Source organism: Centrocercus urophasianus, unplaced genomic scaffold, assembly GCF_019232065.1.
Source record: "Centrocercus urophasianus isolate 14NV4802_14NV808 unplaced genomic scaffold, USGS_Curo_1.0 seq_30, whole genome shotgun sequence".
Classification (NCBI taxonomy): Eukaryota; Metazoa; Chordata; class Aves; order Galliformes; family Phasianidae; genus Centrocercus; species Centrocercus urophasianus.
In genome coordinates this window covers 4048254-4069194 of record NW_024884867.1, presented here as the reverse complement: position 1 = coordinate 4069194, position 20941 = coordinate 4048254, and the positions used below count along the sequence as shown (strand labels likewise).

Sequence of the window (20941 nt, the reverse complement as noted above, 5' to 3'; positions counted from 1 at the left end):
TGCTCATTAGCTCTCTCTTCTGCAGTTTACCTTGAAATCTGCTTTTACTGATGCTCATTCCCCACTAAGTGCCCCCTCTGCTTTTCAGCCCACTCTGCTTACCTGAGGGGTATGCGGATGGCAATGATTCTGTCGATGGCAATAGCAAGCAGGCTGAAGATGGAGCTCTGCGTCAAGACCAGGACGAAGCAGGCGATGAAAAGGCAGCCATAGAAGAAGGCACAGAAGCCAGTGCTGATGGTGATGGCAAAGGGGATTGCCAGCACTCCCACCGCAATGTCAGCAGCAGCCAGGGACACCACAAAATAGTTGGTGACGTTCTGCAGGTTGCTGTTCAAATAGACCGCCCAGCAGACCAGGACGTTCCCCAGGATGGCCAGCACCGCAATGATCAGTTCCAGGATGATGTAAGCTATGTCTGAGAGGAAGTCTTCTTTCCCATGTACTAGCATGGTGAGAGCGACCAGACCAACGTGAGAACGTGCCAGAAAAGCTCAGCGTTCATATCTGCAGAGCACTGAACTGCCAAAACACCTCGAAGCTGTCTGCAGTCTGCAGAGCGCTCGGCGGCTGCCGTGAGGGTGGCTCACACATCCACCTCTCTGCACATGGCTGCTGGATGTCTTCACAGGAACAGGTGTCAAGAGGAAAGAGACAGGGCTCGCTAGCTTCCGCAAGGTGGAGTGACCAGACACAGAGCAATTCAAATTCTTGCAGACGAATGGACAGAAGGACACCTCGTGTAGTCAAACACTGCTCCCCTGGTCACAGAGTTCAGCTGGCAACATGACACAGCAAGTGCTCTGCACGTCAGCATCACATCGGCTGTGGAGTTTTGTTTCCTGTTGACAGTCACACTGCTAGTCATGGCTTCCTGTCAGACATACCTACCGGCAACATCCTCCGTTCTCTTTCCCTTTTTCTGCCCAAGACTTGGGAAACTTTCTCTTCAGCCGAAGCAAACATTCAACTTCTCTTGTAGTTTCCTTAAAAAAAAATAAAATAATAATAATAACCAAAGAAAAACCACATATGCTAAGTAATCAGCTCTACGGCGGAGATGGAAAAAGCAAAATCTCATTAGAGTGGCACATTAAATTGATAACGGATATTAAACAGACCAAGAAGAATACATCATTGGCAAAAATCTCACATTCTGCCTATCCTGAAAGCTGCAAAGCCAGACCCAAGGCTCAGGAAGGCAGCATTTCGCAGTGGTGATGAGAAACAAGAGACGTTTTGTTTTTGAGGCTACCAACTGAGTTGGCACTTTTGCAGCTGCTCGATAGTCTGCCCTGAAACACGAGAGCCCCATTAATTACGCCTTGGCAAGCTCTGTGGCTGCACAGAGGAAAGGTGGAGGAGGCTTTTACATACACCTGTCTCCTTCTGATCACAAACACAGGCTCAGGCCATCACGTGCAGCCCACCCTCACATACCTTGCACAAAGGAGTGCTGCACCAGTACACAGCCCAGCAATGGCATGAACGCTCATTCATAAGAGGGTTATGCTGCTGGCACATGCATTCACTCTGTTCCCACACCCTGTTTTTCCTCCAAGTGCATGCATACTGAAATGCAATTGGCAGCAGGGAGAATAAATAGCTCAAGGCATGTCAGACAGCAGTGTCAGTACTTCCCTGCTGGGAATGGACACATCCTACAAGGGTCTTTAGGTTGCCCTCCTGCAACACCATCTTCTTGCTCGCATAAATTTTATCCTATAGGCAAACCATTTTGTTTGCTAAACCAGCATTGTACGTAGTGTTGGTTTTTTTGTTTTTGGTTTTGCATCCATAGATTCTGATACACTTCACAGAGAAAGTCAACTTGATTCTGCATCTCCTACCAGCCAGGAACACATGCAGGATATACCCCTGCTAGAAATGCACACACAGGCACAATGCCATCACCATTTCCCAGAGTGCACATTCATATTCCTGCATCACACACAAACCTGGGACTCACCATGGTGCAGGGTAACACTACTCCTACAGATGCTGTTCCACAGGAATAGGTACACACCACCTACATGCTTGTGTGCCTCATTTGCACGCTGATCCTGCAGGTATCTCTGCTTTCAGTAATGCGGGCATTTCACCACAGTTTCAGCGAAAAACATTGCCAATAGAAAATACAGTTTTCTGAGATCCACGCCACAGTCAATAGAACTGTTTGCTGTGCTACCCTGTAACTTTCAGACTGGGTTTTAAACCTCCTTTAGCCAGGCTTAGTTGCAATACTTTCTCACTAATTTCTGAAAGCAGCGACTGAAACCATCGGAGGGCTGGGAGAGAGGCAGACGTAGCACTGGCTAATAAATGACTAACTCAGGTTCTGAGGCAACACACAACTCCAAAACAAATCATTTTTGGTACCTCATCCACTAGTGATGGGCCGTGGCCTAAGCCAGCAGGTTGCATGCCTTCACAGTTCACTGTTTTGAAGTCAGAAACCTAATTTCTCAGGACAAAATAAAAGGGTAAAGACAGTGATAATAAAAGAAAATATGATTAACTCGTGATTCACATCTGATCTCAGGAATATAATCTAATTTTAGACCTTTCATTGATTTAGTGCTCTACTGCTAATGCAGCATTTGAAAGGAAAGTAAATGGCTCTTGGTGGCTTGGATACGTTTCAAAAACCCAGCTTTTCCTTCACTCCAACAATCTTTTGTATGTTTTGTTTGGTTTGCGTGGAAGAAATGAACAGAATAGATTAGTTTGTGATATAGCTATTAAGAGGGAGATAAAGATCATCCATTTAATCTTTTCTAAAGAACAAAAACCCCAAGAAGTCTCTATATTGTTTATCTTCCTTTAGCAAAAACCCTGTTTTCCACTGACCTCCCAGGGATTGCTTCTACCTCTTGGAATTTCAGGGTTGTTGGCAATGTGTTCTTACATCACTTCTCCAATGTCTGATTGTCCGTTTCAAGTCCCAATAGGTTTGTTTCAAGGCACTGATAATGAAATCTCCCCTGCAGCCTGCCTTCCAGAGAAGGAGATCAGAATATCAGATAGGGACAAAGAAAATCAGGAGGGAAAGAAAACAAAGACAGAAAATAAACGACAGCACTTTGTGTAAGAGAGAAAGACAGGGATGGGCGGGGGAACAGCAGGATAGAAGTTGGCAAAAGCCAAAGAAACAATCAAAGGAAAAACAAGAATGTAAGAGAAACACCTTGTGTTTGTCAGGTGTGTGCAGGCTCCCATGGCCCACAGAACCACGGCTGCAGAGATGGTGATGGGGTAACTAAGACTGTCAGTGAAACAGGGGATGCTCTTCCCAGTGCTAGAGTTTCCTTTGTTTGGATTATGAATTATTAATCTCTCCTGCATTTTGCTTTACCTGGCTCTTTCAGTGGCTCACCTCAAACTCGTTTTCCAACAGGACATGAAGTAAAGCAACACATCTGCTCCAAAGAGGTCCTCTCATACCAATTATTCAGCACAAAGATGATGCTGGAATTACTGACAGTTCTGCACATGTTCTGAAAAAGCACAATGCCAGAAACTGAAGCTTAATGACCACACTACATACTGTTTTCTAATACAGCAGTTTTCAACCTTCTAGTTCAACAGTTTATTTCAGTCTTGTTTTAACCTTTCAATTTGGCTTTCAATTTGTTTGGCCCCTTGTTTCCCATTCCCTTTCACAACTGGTGGGCTAATTCTTCAGTCTAGCTATTTATTGAGAAGCAGTCTGCAAGACGTTGTGTCCAGAGGAGGACATGTCCTTCCACCCCAATCTGCTCCCAGATGGACTGGAAAACACTTAGAGTTCTGCAGAGCCAGCAAATCTCAGAAGAGAAATGACCAGAGCTGAGCAGGTGTCCCAGTCACAACCAAACAACATTTTGTGTCTGCATCAGCACCAGTGCTTCTGCAGTAGCAACTGCTGCTGGAAGCAGGAATTGCTCACCACACTACACCAGCACATCAGTGTTCTCACTTACTACTTACGGAGGTGTCACCATTCAGGGGGCTCCCACATCACCCCAGACTTCCCTTGTGTCTCACTGACCTCTCACAGTGCCAGCCAGCTTTAGCTTGCAACAGCATGATGCATCTTAAATTGCAGACCCGTTTGCAGCTCACTCTAAAACAAGGAAAGGGCCAATCTTCCTGTGCATATCACTAGAAATTCACTGTGTAGAGACAAAATGAAATACAGACCACCCAGAAAAGAAGATACATTACAAAATCACTGACTTCACGCAAGACTCAAAGGCTCAGCAACCAGGTCTGACAAGACAAAATTAATTAACAACTTGTTTTACTCACTGGGGAAGTGTATATTTAACAGCTCAGGCCCTTGAGGGAGCAATATAGCAAGCCTCTTTAAACTTTAGAAAAATAATCTGTATCACACAATCAGCTGGACAGCTACAATTAGTATTTCTTCTCAAGCTCATGTTTTGTCTTGTTAATTGGATTAATTCTTCCTTGATACCCTGGGCCATGTTCTGGCTTTTTCCCTATTATTAAATAAACCTTTTTTTTTTTTTTCCCACTCACAAACCTGTAAAGCTGTTGCTCTGCTCATTTTTAGTGACTTGGAACACTCTGTTCTCTCTCACATTTCAGCCCCAGTGAAAAACTGCACCTTGAAAATTCAATAAGGCACCTGCACAGCATGTTCCCATGAAGCAATTCACCACTGGAGACCAAGCAAGCTTTTGTTTGGCATCTCCAGTTGGCTTTAGACTAAGGTGCTGCCCCTTCATCCTTCTGACCACCTAAAGCATTGGAGCGAGCCCTTGGCCACTGCTTGCTTCCCACCACCCATCTCTAAAAAACTCACTCCCTGCTCTTGGTCCCTTCAGGTAGCTCACAGGGCCCTGGGGGAGCCCTCATCCAGCTTCACTCCATGGGTTGCCATCCAGCATCTCTGTCAGACAATGCAGCCCTCCTCAGGTACCAGCTGCCTACAGATCACCTCCCTCTCTAGGAGAAATTCCTTCCATTCACACATGGCTGCAAGCACAACATTACTGCTGCTAAAGCAGTCATTTCCTACTTTCTAAAGTCCTGAGGTGGGATGCTTGTTGCTTCTTATCCTCACTTAAAGCCCTTCAGCTCAAAAAGAATATCGCTATCTTTTATATTCAAGTTTCTTAGAAAGCTCTCTCTCCTCATTTCTCTAGAGGATCAAACCACAGTGAGTCAATGTGCACACAGGCACTACACCAATTCACAAAACAGCTCAGACTGTAAACAGAGTGCAAACAGGGGAGGAATCAGCAGCACATTTCAGTGTTGCCTGCAGGTTTGTTTTCTGAACCCCAATATGTTCTATGAGCACACCTCATTTAGAGCAGCTCCCCTACAGCCCTGACCCACCACAAGAGGGCTGGAGACAGCCCCAGTGCTTCTCCTCCCTTAAGGATAAGGAATGCAGTGGGGTGGGGCAGGAAAGAGAGGAGTAAGGAGGCATCACCTTACTAACCAAGCCACACTTGTTCTGGTTGCTCTATCTGCTTTATTATTGGCTCTTGGCTAAATGATCTTTAGGTCATCTGCTTACAGTAATAGGAGGAAATTAAATATTAATAATAGACTATTTCCCTCTAGACTGTTCTTTGTTAACAAAGGATACAAGTGAAACAAAGCAGGCAAAATTATCAGCACACCATGCTCTTGGTTTTCAGGTACCTGGAGCACTTGCAGACTCCCTGGATCCTCCTGGAGCAGCAGACATCCCATGTCCTGGCACATCTGCCTGCAGGGACACCCAGAGAAGCACACAACATGGCAGTATCTTGAAATCCTTCCTCTATCAAGGGACTCTACATTGCAGCCTGACCCTTGTGGAGCATTGTTTTAGACTTTATCCAAAACAACATCCAAGCCACTGATGTTCTGACTGAAAAAAATGCAGGGCTTTTCAATTGCAGAGCTCATCTCCCTTTAGGGAGTGAAGTCTTCGTACAGTGTGAACCCTGCAGCAGAGCAACACAAGAGCTTTGCAGATTATCCAGAAACACTGAACAAGATGAAGGCTTCAGTTTCGCTGAACTGAATTCGCTAATTCCCCCTTACAGGGAAACAGCAGCTCTCTAAGATGTAAAACCAGCACTCCAAGCACCTGTGAAGGGCAAAGGAAATGGTTCTTCAAAGGTCTGAACTGCTCCTGGCAAGGAAGAGGGACAACATTTCTTACGTTTCCATCTCTACTGCAGCTCAGGACCAAAATGGAGCGCATATCACATCAAGAACAAGCATGGTGAATTTGGGTGCCCAGTCTTTATCAATGAGGGTTCAATCTCTACTAGAGATGCTGCCACTGTGATAGCAACACAACCCAGGAGCAATTGTACTCCTCAAGCCTGTCCCGTGTCTCTGCTCTTCCTGTTTATTACTAACATAAAGTCACAAACCAAAAGAAGTCCAGAAGGAGAAACCCCACTGGACAAGAGAGGTCATAGCACCAATGAGCTGGCTAACAGGAACCGCGAATCTGAAACCAATACTTCAGCTTTGCCTCCTGCCCTCCAAGTGCTAGGAGTGGATTAATTTTTATTGCTGTAGCGGAAGAGAGGATTGGAACAGAACACATTTGACCATTATTTTTTCCTAAGTGGATGTTATAAATGTTTAAAAACAAGCACGGGAAAAAAAAAAAACAACCCAACAACAAAAACAACTCGTTGTAATTATTCCCATCCTAATGGTCACTAAAAGACAGGGAGGGCAAAACTAAATAAGGCTGAATGACCAGCAGTTAAATAAGCCAGATCAAACAAACAAACAGAAGGAAAAAGGCTCCCTCGTGCCCACTAGAGCAGGCACGATGACATCCTGCCAAAAGGCACAGAAACATGGTGGATTTTTAAGGAAACCATTTGCATCCAGGAGTGGTAATGCTGATCTACCTACTGTGTCATTTCCAAAAGTTAAAAACGGAGCACTTGAATAAACTGTCATAAGGCAGACATGTAAAAAAGCATAATTAAAACAATGAATCCTGGCCAGAAAGAAGTTACTACTGCCAATATCATTCACAATGTCTCTGAGGATCCATTTTTCCTTTCCTGTGTGAGGAAAGAACTCAAAAGCAAATTTTGCCTCCGCACAGCCCTACCACAACCAGCTGTGTTCACACATTAGAAGCATTTCCTTCAAGAACAAAAGAAAAGAAATGAGGAAAAAGGATTTCAAGAAGAGGTGACCCACTGAGGAATACGGGCTGGGGAGGAATTTGCTCTGAAAATACTTCTCCTATTGCTAATGCATCCATTCTGGTATATTTTAACACAGTAAACTTCTCTCCAGATGTGACTTCATCTTTCATTCTCATACAAAGTTTCCAAGAAGGCAGTTCAGAATTGGGTACATCTGTTGATTTTGCTTTGTTTTTATCGAATTCACAATCCCATTTGCCTTCTCCAGCTCAGACTTGCTCTTTACCAGGCCTTGCTCCCTCTGTGAGCTCGTGCCCCGTGAGCTGTGAGCAGCTTTTGCCCAAGCTCTGCCTATGGAACACCAACTCACAGCTCCAGAGCAGGACTGTCAGTGTGCCAGATCGGCCAGCTCCCCGTCATCTTCCACAGCAGAAGGAACACATAAGCTCCTGCCATCTCTCCCCGTGGGACTGAAAACCACTCCTCAGCTACCCTTCCCTCTCCTGATGCGCAAAATGAACGGCGATGAGCAATATCTACCTATCTCACAGCCAAGGAAAAGCTTTCTCATCTGTGGATCATTCTCTGACCCCTCCGAGCAGGAGTTGTCACTGTGGCCCCACCAGGAAGCCGTGTTACCACCCAGGTGGTTTGACTCATGTCTACCCAGAGAGTGAAAAGCAGCTGGGCCTCTGCTGGCTTGCAAATGCAGCCCAGTACATCCTTCCTCCCTGCCTCACCCCCTTCCCTTATCACTTGGAGCTGTGACACAGCAGCAGCACTTGGCTCATGCTCTGCAGATCCTGCCCTGCCCCAGCACCCTGGGGTTCCCCAGCCTCTGCCCCCGGCCCCACTGGTCGCCACTTCCCCTACGAGAGCTGCTTATTGATCATCCACAGAAGCTGTACACATGCTCCTCATGCCCTGCAACACTGCTGGGTTTTGGCCAACACAAGACACCTCATTTCTTCCTGTGCCCTGGCCCAGTGAGCTTCACCCACTCATCTCCCCTCAGCTCATTAATCCTGCCACTGAAACAGCGCTCAGACTGACAGCGCTGTGTTGCGTGCTGATCCCAAAAGCAGACAGATGTCAGATTTTCTGCCTGCCTACTTTGTTTCCAATTACTTTCCCTCTTCCGTTTACTTTTTAAGGCACCTCCCCCACCTCACACATCCCCATTTACTATGCCACACCTCATCATGCCCTTCATGTCTGTGCCTCGTGGCCTCAAATCTATTCAAGACTTCTCAGGGCTCTGCCAATCTCTGTGGATAAAGAGTTGATGCTCTGATGATGTCTCAAGGCCACGTGCCATCGTTGTCCCTTCCTCTTCTGTTTGCTATGACTTGTACCACACTCACATCACTCTTGCAAAATGACTTGCATCTTTACCACACCCAAACAAGCCTTTCTAGAGGTTCTCCAAGTGATTTTTTTTCCAAGTCATTGACAATCCATTTTATAAGAACTCTACAGCTTTGCTGTTCATTGATCCCAAAGTCTCAGGGTTTAGCTGGTGCGTCAAGGACTCTAACAAAGTTCTTCCTTCATTTCCTAAGTCCGCGTGCTGTGGTAAAAGCACATCCTCCGACAAGCAAGCTGCTGCTCCTGCCTGCTTCCTCCTCTGCCTGCTTGGGACGGAGACACTCAGCTCTGGTGAAGAGAGCACACAGTGCTGGTGAAAATTACATTTCTAGTTAGCACTTCTACATCAAGCCATTGCATGAAGAACCAGCAGACATAGACATTTGCAAATCATTTCATGAAACATTTTTACTGGACAAAGCATCTTGTTAGCTGTTTGTGGGCTACAGTGCATCTCTACGGGCAGCAGAAAGACCATCAGCAAACAGCTTGTTAAAATAGAGATGGCTCTACCACGCTGGGGAAGTGGTCCCTTTCTCCTATGAAAATAGAATATATTTTACATGATAAGAGAAAATGAAAAGCTCTAGCTGTACAGGAACCCACAATCACCATCACAACCAACTGAGCAAGGAGAAACCAAAAAGGAACTGTGGTGTGTGATACAAAAGATATGGGTAGAGCAGAAACGAATGCCAGCGAGGCTCCTGGTACAGGCATCCCCAGACCTGAGGATAGTTTCTCCCATGCAGACTGTGTCCATCTCTTGCCTGCTGAAATCACACGGATTAACTGTATGAAAAGGAAGATCTCCCTTCAGTACTAGTAGGAAAACCTACAAAAACCGTCAGTGAATCCTCTTTCCACTCTTCAGTCCACAAACACAGCTTCTTACCTTCTATATATCCTGCAAGAGCTGGTACCATGCAAGAGTACCAGAGAAAAAGAATCACAAGCCACAGTGAACCCCCCTGAATCCTCTACATCTACATATATTGCTACCCTGAATGCACCATAATGGTCAAGCAGAGCATGGATCAGAATTTAGGCAAGCCTCAGGGTAGTATAAAACAACAGATTAACTTCTATAGGTGTCTGAGAAAAGTCAAGTGCCTCAGTTTTAACAGCTCTAAATAAAGAGTCCTCATTTCTGGGAGGGAAACTCTTTTTGGAATCAGGGTGTTTTAAGGAACTCCGACTAGGCAGCCATTAGCACAGGTTATTTTTGACCTAAAACTCAAGCCAAAAAACAACTAACTTTTGAAAAGTCAGTATGCTTCCCCCATGCATGCTCCAGGAATTGTAATGGAGCTGGTGCCTGCCCAAATCAGTCTGATGTTATTTTCCATCATCCCATTGAACCTGGGCACTGATCTGTGCATAGGACGTATGTGGAAACTCTAATTATTCCAGTTGATTTCAATCATATGACTCTTTTCTGAAGTTTGCATTAAACAGCCACATACATACCTGTTAGCTGTGCTTTTATCCTGGGAAACGTTTGCTACAGAAAATGCCAGCCTGTGCCCAAGTCTGTGAATCTCATGCTGAGACCAAAGTTGTTATCATCACAGAATATGATATTTAACAGTCTCTTTCTCTTGACTCTGTAACATCAACTGATTCATACAAGGATCTGACAATCCTATTCTGGGGAAACCTCAGCAACCAAAATGACAGGTCAGCGTGCAGAGGACTTTCCCAGTACAAGAAGGAGGATGCAGATAATAGGCCAGCATTAGTGAACGAGTGAGAATAGAAACACTCAGGCTCCCATCGTAAGAAAAAAAAAGCAAGGGAGATAAGAAGTGAGAGAAGGCTTTGTAAAAACAAACCAAAATAACTCCAAAGAAGCAGAAGCGGGAAAAAAAATAGAAGAGAAACTGAAATATGAATGCTATATGAGGCAAGTACTTACAGCAGAGAAAAGAGAGAAAACCACCACCTACAAGAGATGCATTAAAAGAGCAAAATGAGACCAAATTATATTTCCCTCTGTTTAACAGCACTACTCACCCAAACACGCAGGGCCTCTGCCCAGGAGGTATGCAGGCATGATCCCCCAGCTGGCGCTGGCTTGGATCCAGCTGAGCTCCACCAGCCAACAGCCCCTCTCCTGCCCTCCTTGACAAACTGCCCAACAAGGAGCCACGACTGTCCCTGTGAGACAGCGAGCTTGGTATCTCAGCGAGCTGGCAGATAAAAGAGTCCCAATCTGCGATTACTGACAAGGGCTGAGTGCCTTCCAGCCTGGCTTTCAGTGCAATCACAAATGCTAATCGACAGGAGCCCGGCATGTCATTCGTCACGTCTCCAGGGCTCCAGGAAAACCCCCCTTTCCTCTCCTTGTATCAGCTAGGGACAGGAAGATTCCCTCATCCTCTGCACAAGGGAGCCTTTCCCTCCCCCTATCCCTGGCTCCAACCATCTCTGCAAGAAGTTTCACTCCCTGCTAACTCCTCCATTGTCTCCAATGCATTGTTTGCAAATGTTCCCTAAAAATGCCACAGAAAGTATTCCTTATTCCCGTTTCAGGTTTTTCCACATCCCTGTGTAACACCTGGCTGTTATCTCGTTACCTGCCAGATACTGATAAACCTGCTGCATGCAACCTCTGACCTATCATCTAAGAGAAACACGATCCATCTTGTAGTTGTCATTCCTTTTCAAGTCCTCTCTTCCACTGTTGTATTTGTAGTTGTAGCAAACGACTTATCTTACACATATATGCATATAAAAATAACACTATCGAGAGCCTCAGAAGAACTTTCTATCCTGGCAGAAGATTTGCTACTGCTTTGTAAGCCAGGAGGTTGCAGCACTCATCTATCTTTTGCAATGTCATTTGCATACACTTTCTACAAGATTCATTGTATTTTATGCTACCTGGTGATTACTTTTTTAATGTTCTAAAATAATCAACCAACAGGTTTAATGATGAAAAGCATTCTTTCTCCAGAGCCAGTCAAACTAAATCGATAGGGTTTGAGTTGGTTGCTTAAATGTACATGGATAGTGAGGTCTAATGAGCTCCCAATGAGCTCCCAACTCCCACCTGAGCCTCTGCTGCCACCTCAGAAAGGCACACAGCTCCCTCAGAAGCTCTCCCATTCTGTGCCAGCCCCACTGATGTCTGTTCAAAGCACTGAATTAAACTCTGGGTGTCAGGCTTCATATGATCTGCTCCTTACAGAATTCAAGGAGGGAAAGAGATTACACCCTTAACTAACTCCCATTTACCAACTACCTGCACCTGATGAAGTAATTCTAAATTCTTCTAGCTCATCTGCTGCAAGTTGCTCACTGAGGTCAAGGTGAGGAACGAGTTATAGCAAAGTTTAAGCTGGATGTTTGGTGTTTCCTGCATGCCTGAGAAAAGTGGAGTCTGCACTACAGGTCCCTTAGGAGCAGAATGGAGGCATAGCTGCTGGGAAAGGCACAGAGCTGATTCTGCCTTTGAGCAAAGGCATGGATTAGATGACCTCGAAGTGCCTCCTGAGCATATCTTCCATAATTGAGAGTTGTATATGCCATCTGGCCATCCTGATCTAGAGAGGTTTACAATAGAAAAGAAGTATGAAAAACAACCAATAATTATCCCTGACTCAGATGCAGCCTTTGTGAGGGGAGAGGCATCTTCTGATTCTACAGAGGAAACTGAAGCCTTCAGAGGTTAAACCACCTTCTGTGCTCTCCCGAGTCAGAATGCTGCCAGTTCTTTACCCCTAATGGACCAAATCACAGCATTCAGCTGCACAAGCATCTCATTCAGTAGGTGACTTTCTCCTCATTTTTAAAATGAGCAGAGGCCAGAAACCAGCGCCGTTGTGCTCAGGTCACTTTGCCAGGGCTGTACGGATGCTCTTTGCAGAAGTAAAACCTGAAGGTGAACCACAATATAACCAAGCCTCCTGGTCCTAAATAGTAGGGAAAAAGAAAAGGGAAAGCTCTCCGCTGACTTACAAGAGCCCTCCCTGATTCTTTGAACCACGGCTCTGTTTTGCTTTGAGTCCAACAAAAAAAAAAAGCTCCAATCACCCATCTCTATTTTCAGATGGAAAGCCTATGGTAAAGAAGGACCTGGGGGGTTATTTACCATCCACACAGGGTGAGGAGAATGAACAAGAGCAGTTGAAACCTGTTTGGGCTGAAGGATGGACTCTGCAGGACAGTGAGAGCGAGGTGTCACAGGCAGCCCTGGGTTGGAAAGCACCGTGTGCTCACAGCTGCACAGAACGAGACGGAGCGCAGCCACAATGCGCGTTGGCCCATCTCACGTGTGAAAACGTGGGTGGAAAAGTCCAACCAAAGCGAAGAGCTGAAGCATAGTGAAAATAAGTGCTTCGGTGGAAAGATCTGTGAAGCCTTAAGCATCCTGTGCTGATGAGATCATACAGTCTTCAACCATACAGGCAGAAGGGAAGTGGGAAGGTGGGGGCTTCCCTCTGAGCCAGACCCTGGGCTCAAGACTGAAGGAGACGCACTGGGCCAGCTCAGACCCTTTGGAGAAACAGCTGAAAGGAAGAGCAAAGATCTGCAGCAGTCCCCAAACCTGCAGGACCGAGCTTTCCCCAGTAGTTCTTGAGAGGGCTTAACCACATGGGCTCAATATAAAATCCATTATTGAAGATTAAACAAAAAGATTAATAGCTTTCAAAAGTTGATTACGTACGAAAGCAATAGTGCCAGCAGCCCTTATGGAAACATCCCATTAAAATCAGCAAAAATAGAAACGCAAACACAGGTAGGAGCCTTTTCAGCTCGGATCTTCAGTGCCTTTTGAACCCACTGACAGAAGGACAGAAGCTAAAAACACGATGCCAGCCCCTGGTCTGGCACAGGATCCCCCTGACTGCATTTTTATGTGTAAAAATATGTATGGAAAGACAGAAAGATTATAAGTATGTAAATTGCAATCTTACCCCATGAGCAGCACTAAAAAGGAGTCCAGCTCACCTATTTTTTTTGCACCACAGAATAGACCCTTTCAATTTCATACACACACACGTTTGCAGTTTGTACCTACATGTTTTCTCTGCACACTCAAAGGTTCATAGCTTTCCTAGATAATCCACCATTGAGCCCATTTAGACAGGATTTCATTTTTATATTATTTGTGGTACGGTTGACTTCTTTCTTCATAAAGATCTATTTTCTCCTTTTCACAGATAGGTATTGCTCCCACACACACAACTCAATGCAAACACTTCTCACGTGCCCGCTGCTCACTATCTAATCTCTGTGTTGCTACCTGGGTGTATGATACGCTGGGGGTCTCTGCGGCAGGAGCTGGCCATGCTTTCCTTTCCACAGAAGAATGAGTTTATCAATTACTACAATTCTGGAGTTACACAGGCCCGAGACTTACCAACCAGATAAGAAACCTGAAAACAAATACATCCAAAGATAGACTTATCTAAGAGTTGACCATCTCCTTAGGAAAATAATTTTAAGCAGTTAAGGCAACTCTATTAACCGCTATTTACTAAATGAGTCACGGCATTTAAGTTAACCCTTCCTGTCTCCTCCGTGGCCCCTCTGCCCAAAAACACTCTGGAAGCCGACTACAAAGCTACCAGCAAAGCCCCGCGCTCGGATCCCGCCCCAGGACACGGCAGCACATTAAAGCAGCTCAAGGACAACATCTATACGACGCGGAAAGCTCAACCCCGCGACACCCGCACCCCGCACACACCTGCTGCTGCCCGCGCTCCTCCGTGTCAGGGCGGCAGTGCCCGTCCCGCTGGGCACGGAGCCGCCCCGCTCATCCCTCCGCCGCCGGCGCCCCGCACGCCGGGCACAGCGACCAAACTTTCCGCCGCTCGGCACGGGGCTCGCCGAATGAGGAACGGGACGAGGCTGCGAGCGGGGTTAGCGCCGTCTGTTAAGTCCCTGCCCTCCTCCCCTTAGCCCGATTGCAAAGCGCGTGGAAATCTCCTTTGTTAAACAGTCCTCAGAAGTTGACAGGATGCAGGGTGCTCCCGGGGAATCACTATTTTATGATTAATTGTTTTCCGGCACAAATAGCAGTCGAGGAGTTCGGAGGAGGGCTGGGTGCGGGGAGCAAAGTCCGGCACCTGATGGTTGAGGGAAAGATCCGCGGGGCAGAGCCCAGGGCGAGGGGTGTGTCGGGCACTGACAGCCGGGAGAGGACCGGTGCTCCGGCAGCGGGGCCGGGGCAAGTCGCGGCTCAGAGAAACGGCCCCGTCCGGGGGCTGCGGCGCAAGCGAGGGGCCGGGGCCTCGCGGCAAGCAGCGCAAGGGGAGTTCAGCCGCCCCAATCGCTCCCGTCCCGGCTCCCACCCGTCCCGCCGCATCACCCACCTGCCCCGGGGCGCCGTACCGCGCAGCTCGGGCCGCGCCCGGAGCCGTGCGCCGCTGCCGGGCGCTGCCCCGCTCCCGCCGCAGGACGCGGGCGGCCCGGGGTCGGCGGCTCCCCCTGCAGGGCGGCGCGGGCGGCGCGGGGCGGCTGCGGAGGGGCGGCGCGGAACCCCCCGGAGAGCGGAGCCGCCCCGGTTTACCTGGCGGCCGAGGCGCCGCGGGAGGGAAGCGGGGGATCCGCGGCACAGGGGGCGGGCGGGGCGGCATCGGCGATCCCTGCAGGAAGTCCAGCTGCCGGCGTGAGGGACCTGAGAGGGACGGAAATGGGCTTTTAGTGTGTCTTAGACAGGGCGCAAGGAAAGGAGGGCTTTTCCCACGCGTTGTTGGAAGCTTCTCTGTCTTTCCAGGCTGCCAATGCCACCCACCGAGCTGCAGCCCACAGCCGTGCCGAGTGGCACAGCACTAAGCTCCGAAAAGATTACACAAGCAGAGAAACCAACAGCTCCTTCTCTCCTCTGCTCCACTGTCACTGCCACCGGCAGCGCGAAAAGGAAACCCCGTCCGTGAACACTGTGGAAGAGCTCAAAAACACCCAGCCCAGCTACGTCTACCAGAAGTGCCACAGAATCGTTAGAGTCGGAAGGGACCCTTGAAGGCATCTTGTCCAGCTTCCCCGCAATGAACAGGGGGCACCTATAGCTCCACCAGCTGCTCTGAGCCCTGTCTCCGAGGTTGGGAACTGCTCCCATAACAGCCTCGCTCCTGCCCTGTACAAGAGGCTGTGTTTTCCTGCTCCCAGCTGATGCTCTACAATTTGTGCTGGGTCTCAGCTCCCTCCAGGGTAACGCTTCCTACATCTGTGCCACTGGTTCTCTTACTTTCAGGTGCTCTTTTCTTCTGCACACAAAAAAGTTCACAACCAGCAGCTGCTGTTTTACAACCTACTAAGCAGTTGGATAGGATGTCTTCCATTACTGCAGTGAGATTTGAATAGGTGCTGCCTTCTTTTTGAGTTCTACCTTTGCTCTCACTTGTCAAGTTGCAAAACTGCACTATTCTTCAGATCCTATTTTTCCTTTTGTATGTCAGTGTGTATTATTCTTATCTATACATTTCCTACTTATGCATTCCCTTACCAGTGGTCAGCAAGAGCTGTAAACTGAGGTTTAAGGAATACACTCAATCATCTTTTATAGTAATTAGAAAATACTATAGTTCACATTAATAACCAATGAGTAGGGGGCAGTACAATGGAGCCTTAATTATCTTTCCGTTCTTTGTGGTTGTTGAGAAATCCAGGATTGCTATGACTGCTATGGCTGGACAGTTTTAGGAGGGGCTGCTTGAAGATGAAGGCTGAAACTACTTGGAAATAAAAGAGTTTCCAGCAGCCGTGGTGAAGGTGCTGCCACTTGTCTGGAGAGCAGGACGTGGGCTTGTGCTGGGAGCTGAAAGTAGTCCAGGACTGCAAGGAAAGAAAGGAAACTTTCCAATTCTCCTGATTACAGCCAAAAAGGCTGTCCTGACAAGCAGAGCTGCAGAAGCACACAGGACAATGTCTCCTAAGAGAGCAAGCAAAAGTCCTGAATTTTGGGCAGTTCAAAAGCAGTGATATTTGCACTCCTTAGACTTGGGTAAAGCAGTAAATCCTAGGAAGACAGTGTAAATAAACCCTGAAAAGCTCCCCTCAAGAAGATGAAAGTAAAGTAAACAAGAACTTAACACTTAAAAGACCTATTGTGATGCTCACCATGCCTTCTGCTGATCCCGCTCTAGCGACAGTCTGCTTGGGCACATCAGTGAGGCCACTGCAAACACAGAACAGATCAATATAATGACTATGGCCAAAACCAGCTCATCAACCTTGTGCAGAAATCATACCCGCGTACTGCGATTACGTACGGGAAACTGTCTTGCAGTTTCAAGCATCAGTTTGTCTTGGGCAGAGTCCGGAAGAACAAATGTGTGTATTTTATTTAAGTAGAAAATGTGCTTATGCCTAATGAATACCTTTTTTTCTTTTTATTTGAGGATGCACTTTCTGCATCACGTATTTTTCAGTTACTAGACTGTCCCAAACTACAAGTTCTATTCACTGAATCACAGGCTGTGAGTTAGATATTTGCTTTTGCTATACAGAGTACAATTTCTAATGGTCTCGGTACCTGAATCATTGCAGACCAGCGTGAAGCACTGATCAGACCATGGTTAATGCATAAGTGACAACAGCAAAGTCGTGTATCAGGGCTGTGCTGGAGCTAAAAAGCTGATACCCAATCCTTTACTTCATCAAAGCTGTGGGTTGTGTCCACTAATCAGAAACAAAAACTTATTTCCACTCTTTCATAGTCACACTGAGATTACTCTTGACCAGTTTTGGAGCTGTACTTCGTTGTGAACCTTCTCATCAGACAAAATGATTCATGCCATACTGCATTTAAGAGAGGCATATTTTGCAAAGATGCTTCAAGCTGAGTAGTGCAATAGTAAACATATGCAATATTGGTATAGGAGACATTAAAAATCATGTGTTCTGACTTGCACATAATCCCATACCCGCAATTGCTGCCCACATCTCCTCAAGGACAGTGGAAAGCCCTTGTGTTAGTCTGGGAGTGGGAGTGGGGAGACAGGGTTATTTGAGGTCCTTTGGAGGAACTAGCAAATCCTTAAACATTAAAGTTACATACATATTTATATATGTATTTATGTATATGCAATTGTTTTTCTTGTCCCGTATGAAATATTTAGCAATTTAAAAATAATCATGAAAAAAATAATTCTGTGAGGAAGGAGTTCTATAACAAAGTTCCATGTGCTGTAACTGTGGAATTCTCTGTGTCAAAGCCCTCTCACAAATGGTCTAATTCCAGCAGAGAAAGCGTTCAGCTTTTACACAGAGCTTGAGGAAAACAAGCCACAGTGAAGGTAAGTCTTGTAATCACAAGGAATAAGCACAACCCTGCTTAAATTCTGTCATTTGCACTTACATCAAGAACCAGCGAGTGCTTTTAAGTGGTTTCATATCAGGAATTGGACGAGCCTTCCCAGACAGACTGGCTTCATTTCTTCAGATGCTATTCAGCGTGACAGAAGACAAGATGGGAGTTCAATCTAAATTTAAGCATTCTCTGTAGACTATTAATAGAGGAAAAACTGGTAGCATGAATCATCACGTGGGAGCTGCAGAGCGACAGCTATTTATTCTCTATTATAATAACATATAGAAGATACCCTTATACAATAAAGAAACTGTTGGGTTTGCAAGGCTCAGCGGGAAGAAGTCAAATGATTCTTCTCCACTGACACTATTTTCATTTTATTCTAAGGAGCAATGAAAGAGCAACCCTTATTTAACTTGACAAAATACACATTGTGTGTATCCAAGCTTCTGTTACAAAATCTAACTGCTGACCCTGCTCCATACCACTCCCTGCTTAGAGCAACAGTGACCTGCTAGAGGCGTGGAGAGAACTCTGTAGGTTCGTAACACTAAATGAGTGTTTTAGCTCTCGTTTCAGTGCTTATACAATGCTCCTCTGGCCAGGAGTAAAATCGCAGCACGTCCTCCCTTTATGTTACTTCTCTGCTGGAACAGGAGCCCACCTCTGTCACTGTTGAACCATCATCTTCAGAAAAGATTTGTCAGAAGGACTGAAGTCACAACAGCTCCTGAACTGCAAAACTGCAGACGCTCAGCACCCCGCATGCTCAAACCCTCCCATGTTGTGATGTTTTTAAAAAGACAGAACTGATTATGTGCACTGTGGGATTTACCTCATGCTTACTCCATTGCAGTCACTGGAATCTGAATTTGCTCTCCCAGAGACACACAGTGTTAACACACAGTGGGTTATTTATTTTTTGAAAAATATGATATTGTCAACAGCTCAGTGAATTTGTCTCCAGATTGTTATGTCTCCTTCTCAAGTTTCTTTCATTTTTAAGAGCTTAACTTTGAGGCCTCTGGCGTGAGGAGCCTAAAATGGTTTAAGGAAAGGAAGCATAAACAAGGGAATCAAGCTACACACTGCTCTGGAAAGAGGCACAAACATCTCCTCACTCTATATAATCAATGCAAAAGTCTAGCTGTAAAAATACTCCTCTATGTTCAACCCCATTTTCATAATGAGGGCTCTCCAAAGAATTTAATATACCAAAGAGCAAAGAACATATGAGAAGTTGACATTTTGTTTTTCAAACAGGGCGTTTTGTACACAAAAACGCAGTTCCATAATCACAGTTCAGTTAAACCATGGTGGTAGAAAGGGCAATAGCAGGTAAGACTAGCAAAAACCTTCACTTGGACTAGGATTGATGGTGTGTTGCTTATATACTTTGTGTTTCTTTTTTAAATCATAGATGATATTTTTTCCTAAACAAAGACTTCCACAGAAGAAACTTCAAAACAACATTTCTAAGAAAAATGAGGCTAATAAAAATGATCTAATTAGACATAAATTCTCTTCTAGCCCTGAGCTGCCAGGAGTAGGGAGGCTAATTAGCTAACCTCTCTGTTCACGTGTTGGGTTGCAGCATCAAGCACTAATTCATATGGAAGGTACTGGGGCTTTGCACCTCACAGTTATTAGCTTCTGAGCAATTTCTAGGAATTCTGTACCTCACTCAACCATTAGAGCTGAGAATGAAAAAGAAAACATACCAGTTTAATATGCCAAACACAAATGATGGTGATAAAAACATTAAAAAAAAATAGGCAGAATACTAAGTGATGGGGGCTAGGACAGGGAGAATAGTGGAGAAGGCACCACAAAGTGCAGAGAAAGCAGGTTTTTTGCTGTTGTTTGTAGTCTAAGCAGTAGCTGCTGGCTGTTAGTAATTTCCCATTTGTAGAGGGAAGTTTTTTTTTGTTATTGTCTTTTTGTGTTTTTTTTTTTTTTGTGGTTTCAAAAAGAACTGCATGGGGGAAGAACTTCTATCTTCATGACCCCTCTTGTCCATGTGCTCTGTGGAACCACCTACAGGATAGGGCTGAGTCCAAAGAAGTTCTATGCAGAACACGTGATATAACCCACGTCTCTTCCCCTGATCAAAGCCACTGTGAAACACGGTTTTGATAAGAATTTGAGTGGCAAGTTCTGCAATATTAACTGTTTTCTACACAGAAATTAATTGCAGAACAACCATGCCTCCAATCTAAGCTGTTCCAATTTAATACAATAAATATTATAATGATATTCCTTCCCAGCTTTTTATTGTACTGCTCCAGAGTGCTGCAGTTCATTACAGTATAACCTTCCAAATTGTTTAATTGATGTTATTACGTTCAATTTAATTTTATTAAAAACATGAAACTAGCACTGTGCGCTTGTCTACTGATAGCTTGTGAGATGTTCTGTGAATAAACTTCAGTTAGGGAATTCTATTCCAGTGACTGCAGTTGCAACTCAGATCGTGCAGACAAGATTGTTTTAACATACCTGAGGCCTGACCTGCGTCCTTCTTGCTGTTTCTGTCCTGACCTTCATGCTGCCAAGTGCAGATGTACAAGTTGCTTCTATGATACTGTCGTGCACATTCTACAGAGAAGGAAAACATCCACTTTCTGACACGAGGCTTTACTACACACTTTGAAATATTCTTAAAAGTATGGATACTGAAGATCTGTGCTTAAAAACAGGATATTGATAACATTTGAGAACTAAGAATTTTCTTAACTCATTCAAATTCACTGAGAATATTCCATCCCAAAAAAAAGAGAAGTCACACACTTTCTTGCAGAATAACACTACTGAGTCAAAGGCATTTCTGAACAGAGAACACCAAATCTCAAAAACCTGCAAGAAATGAGCGGAATTAAAACACCTACAGTAACATCTAAGAACCAACTGTGAAATAAAAGGGAACCTGACTCAAACCTCTGAATCCAATAGAGCACTTGGGACTTACGCTGACGATTTCCACACCATTTCAGAGAAAACTGCATTTGAAATCAGTTATCCTCCAGGACGAATGAGAACATACCAAATTTAAGGTGTCTAGTCTTTATTTTCTATTTTTTTTTTCTTTATTTTATTTTTCTAGTTTTCATTTTCACCTGGAAATTTTACTTCTAGGCATCTGTTTTAAATACACCAAACTACAGATGAAGCCCCCAGCCTT

The 20941-nt window shown here is 45.4% G+C and overlaps 1 protein-coding gene across 7 annotated transcripts in view; it reads right to left on the bottom strand.

Annotated features, from left to right (window-relative positions):
• Positions 1-14873, bottom strand: part of ADORA2A (adenosine A2a receptor) — a 28897-nt gene extending 14024 nt beyond the window's left edge. Inside the window, exons 1-3 of one of the 7 annotated variants that reach the window (XM_042829157.1) lie at positions 5662-5891; positions 3377-3497; positions 103-986 (exon numbers count right to left, since the gene is read on the bottom strand). In XM_042829157.1, coding sequence (XP_042685091.1) covers positions 103-452 — 350 coding nt within the window. In that variant the 5' untranslated portion in view covers positions 453-986; positions 3377-3497; positions 5662-5891. Of the gene's footprint in view, positions 1-102; positions 987-2379; positions 2460-2850; positions 2881-3376; positions 4468-5661; positions 5892-14193; positions 14219-14821 lie in introns of those variants that run through there. The other 6 variants (XM_042829156.1, XM_042829158.1, XM_042829160.1 and 3 more) reach the window with 6 other exon arrangements.
• Between the last annotated feature and the right edge of the window lie 6068 nt (positions 14874-20941).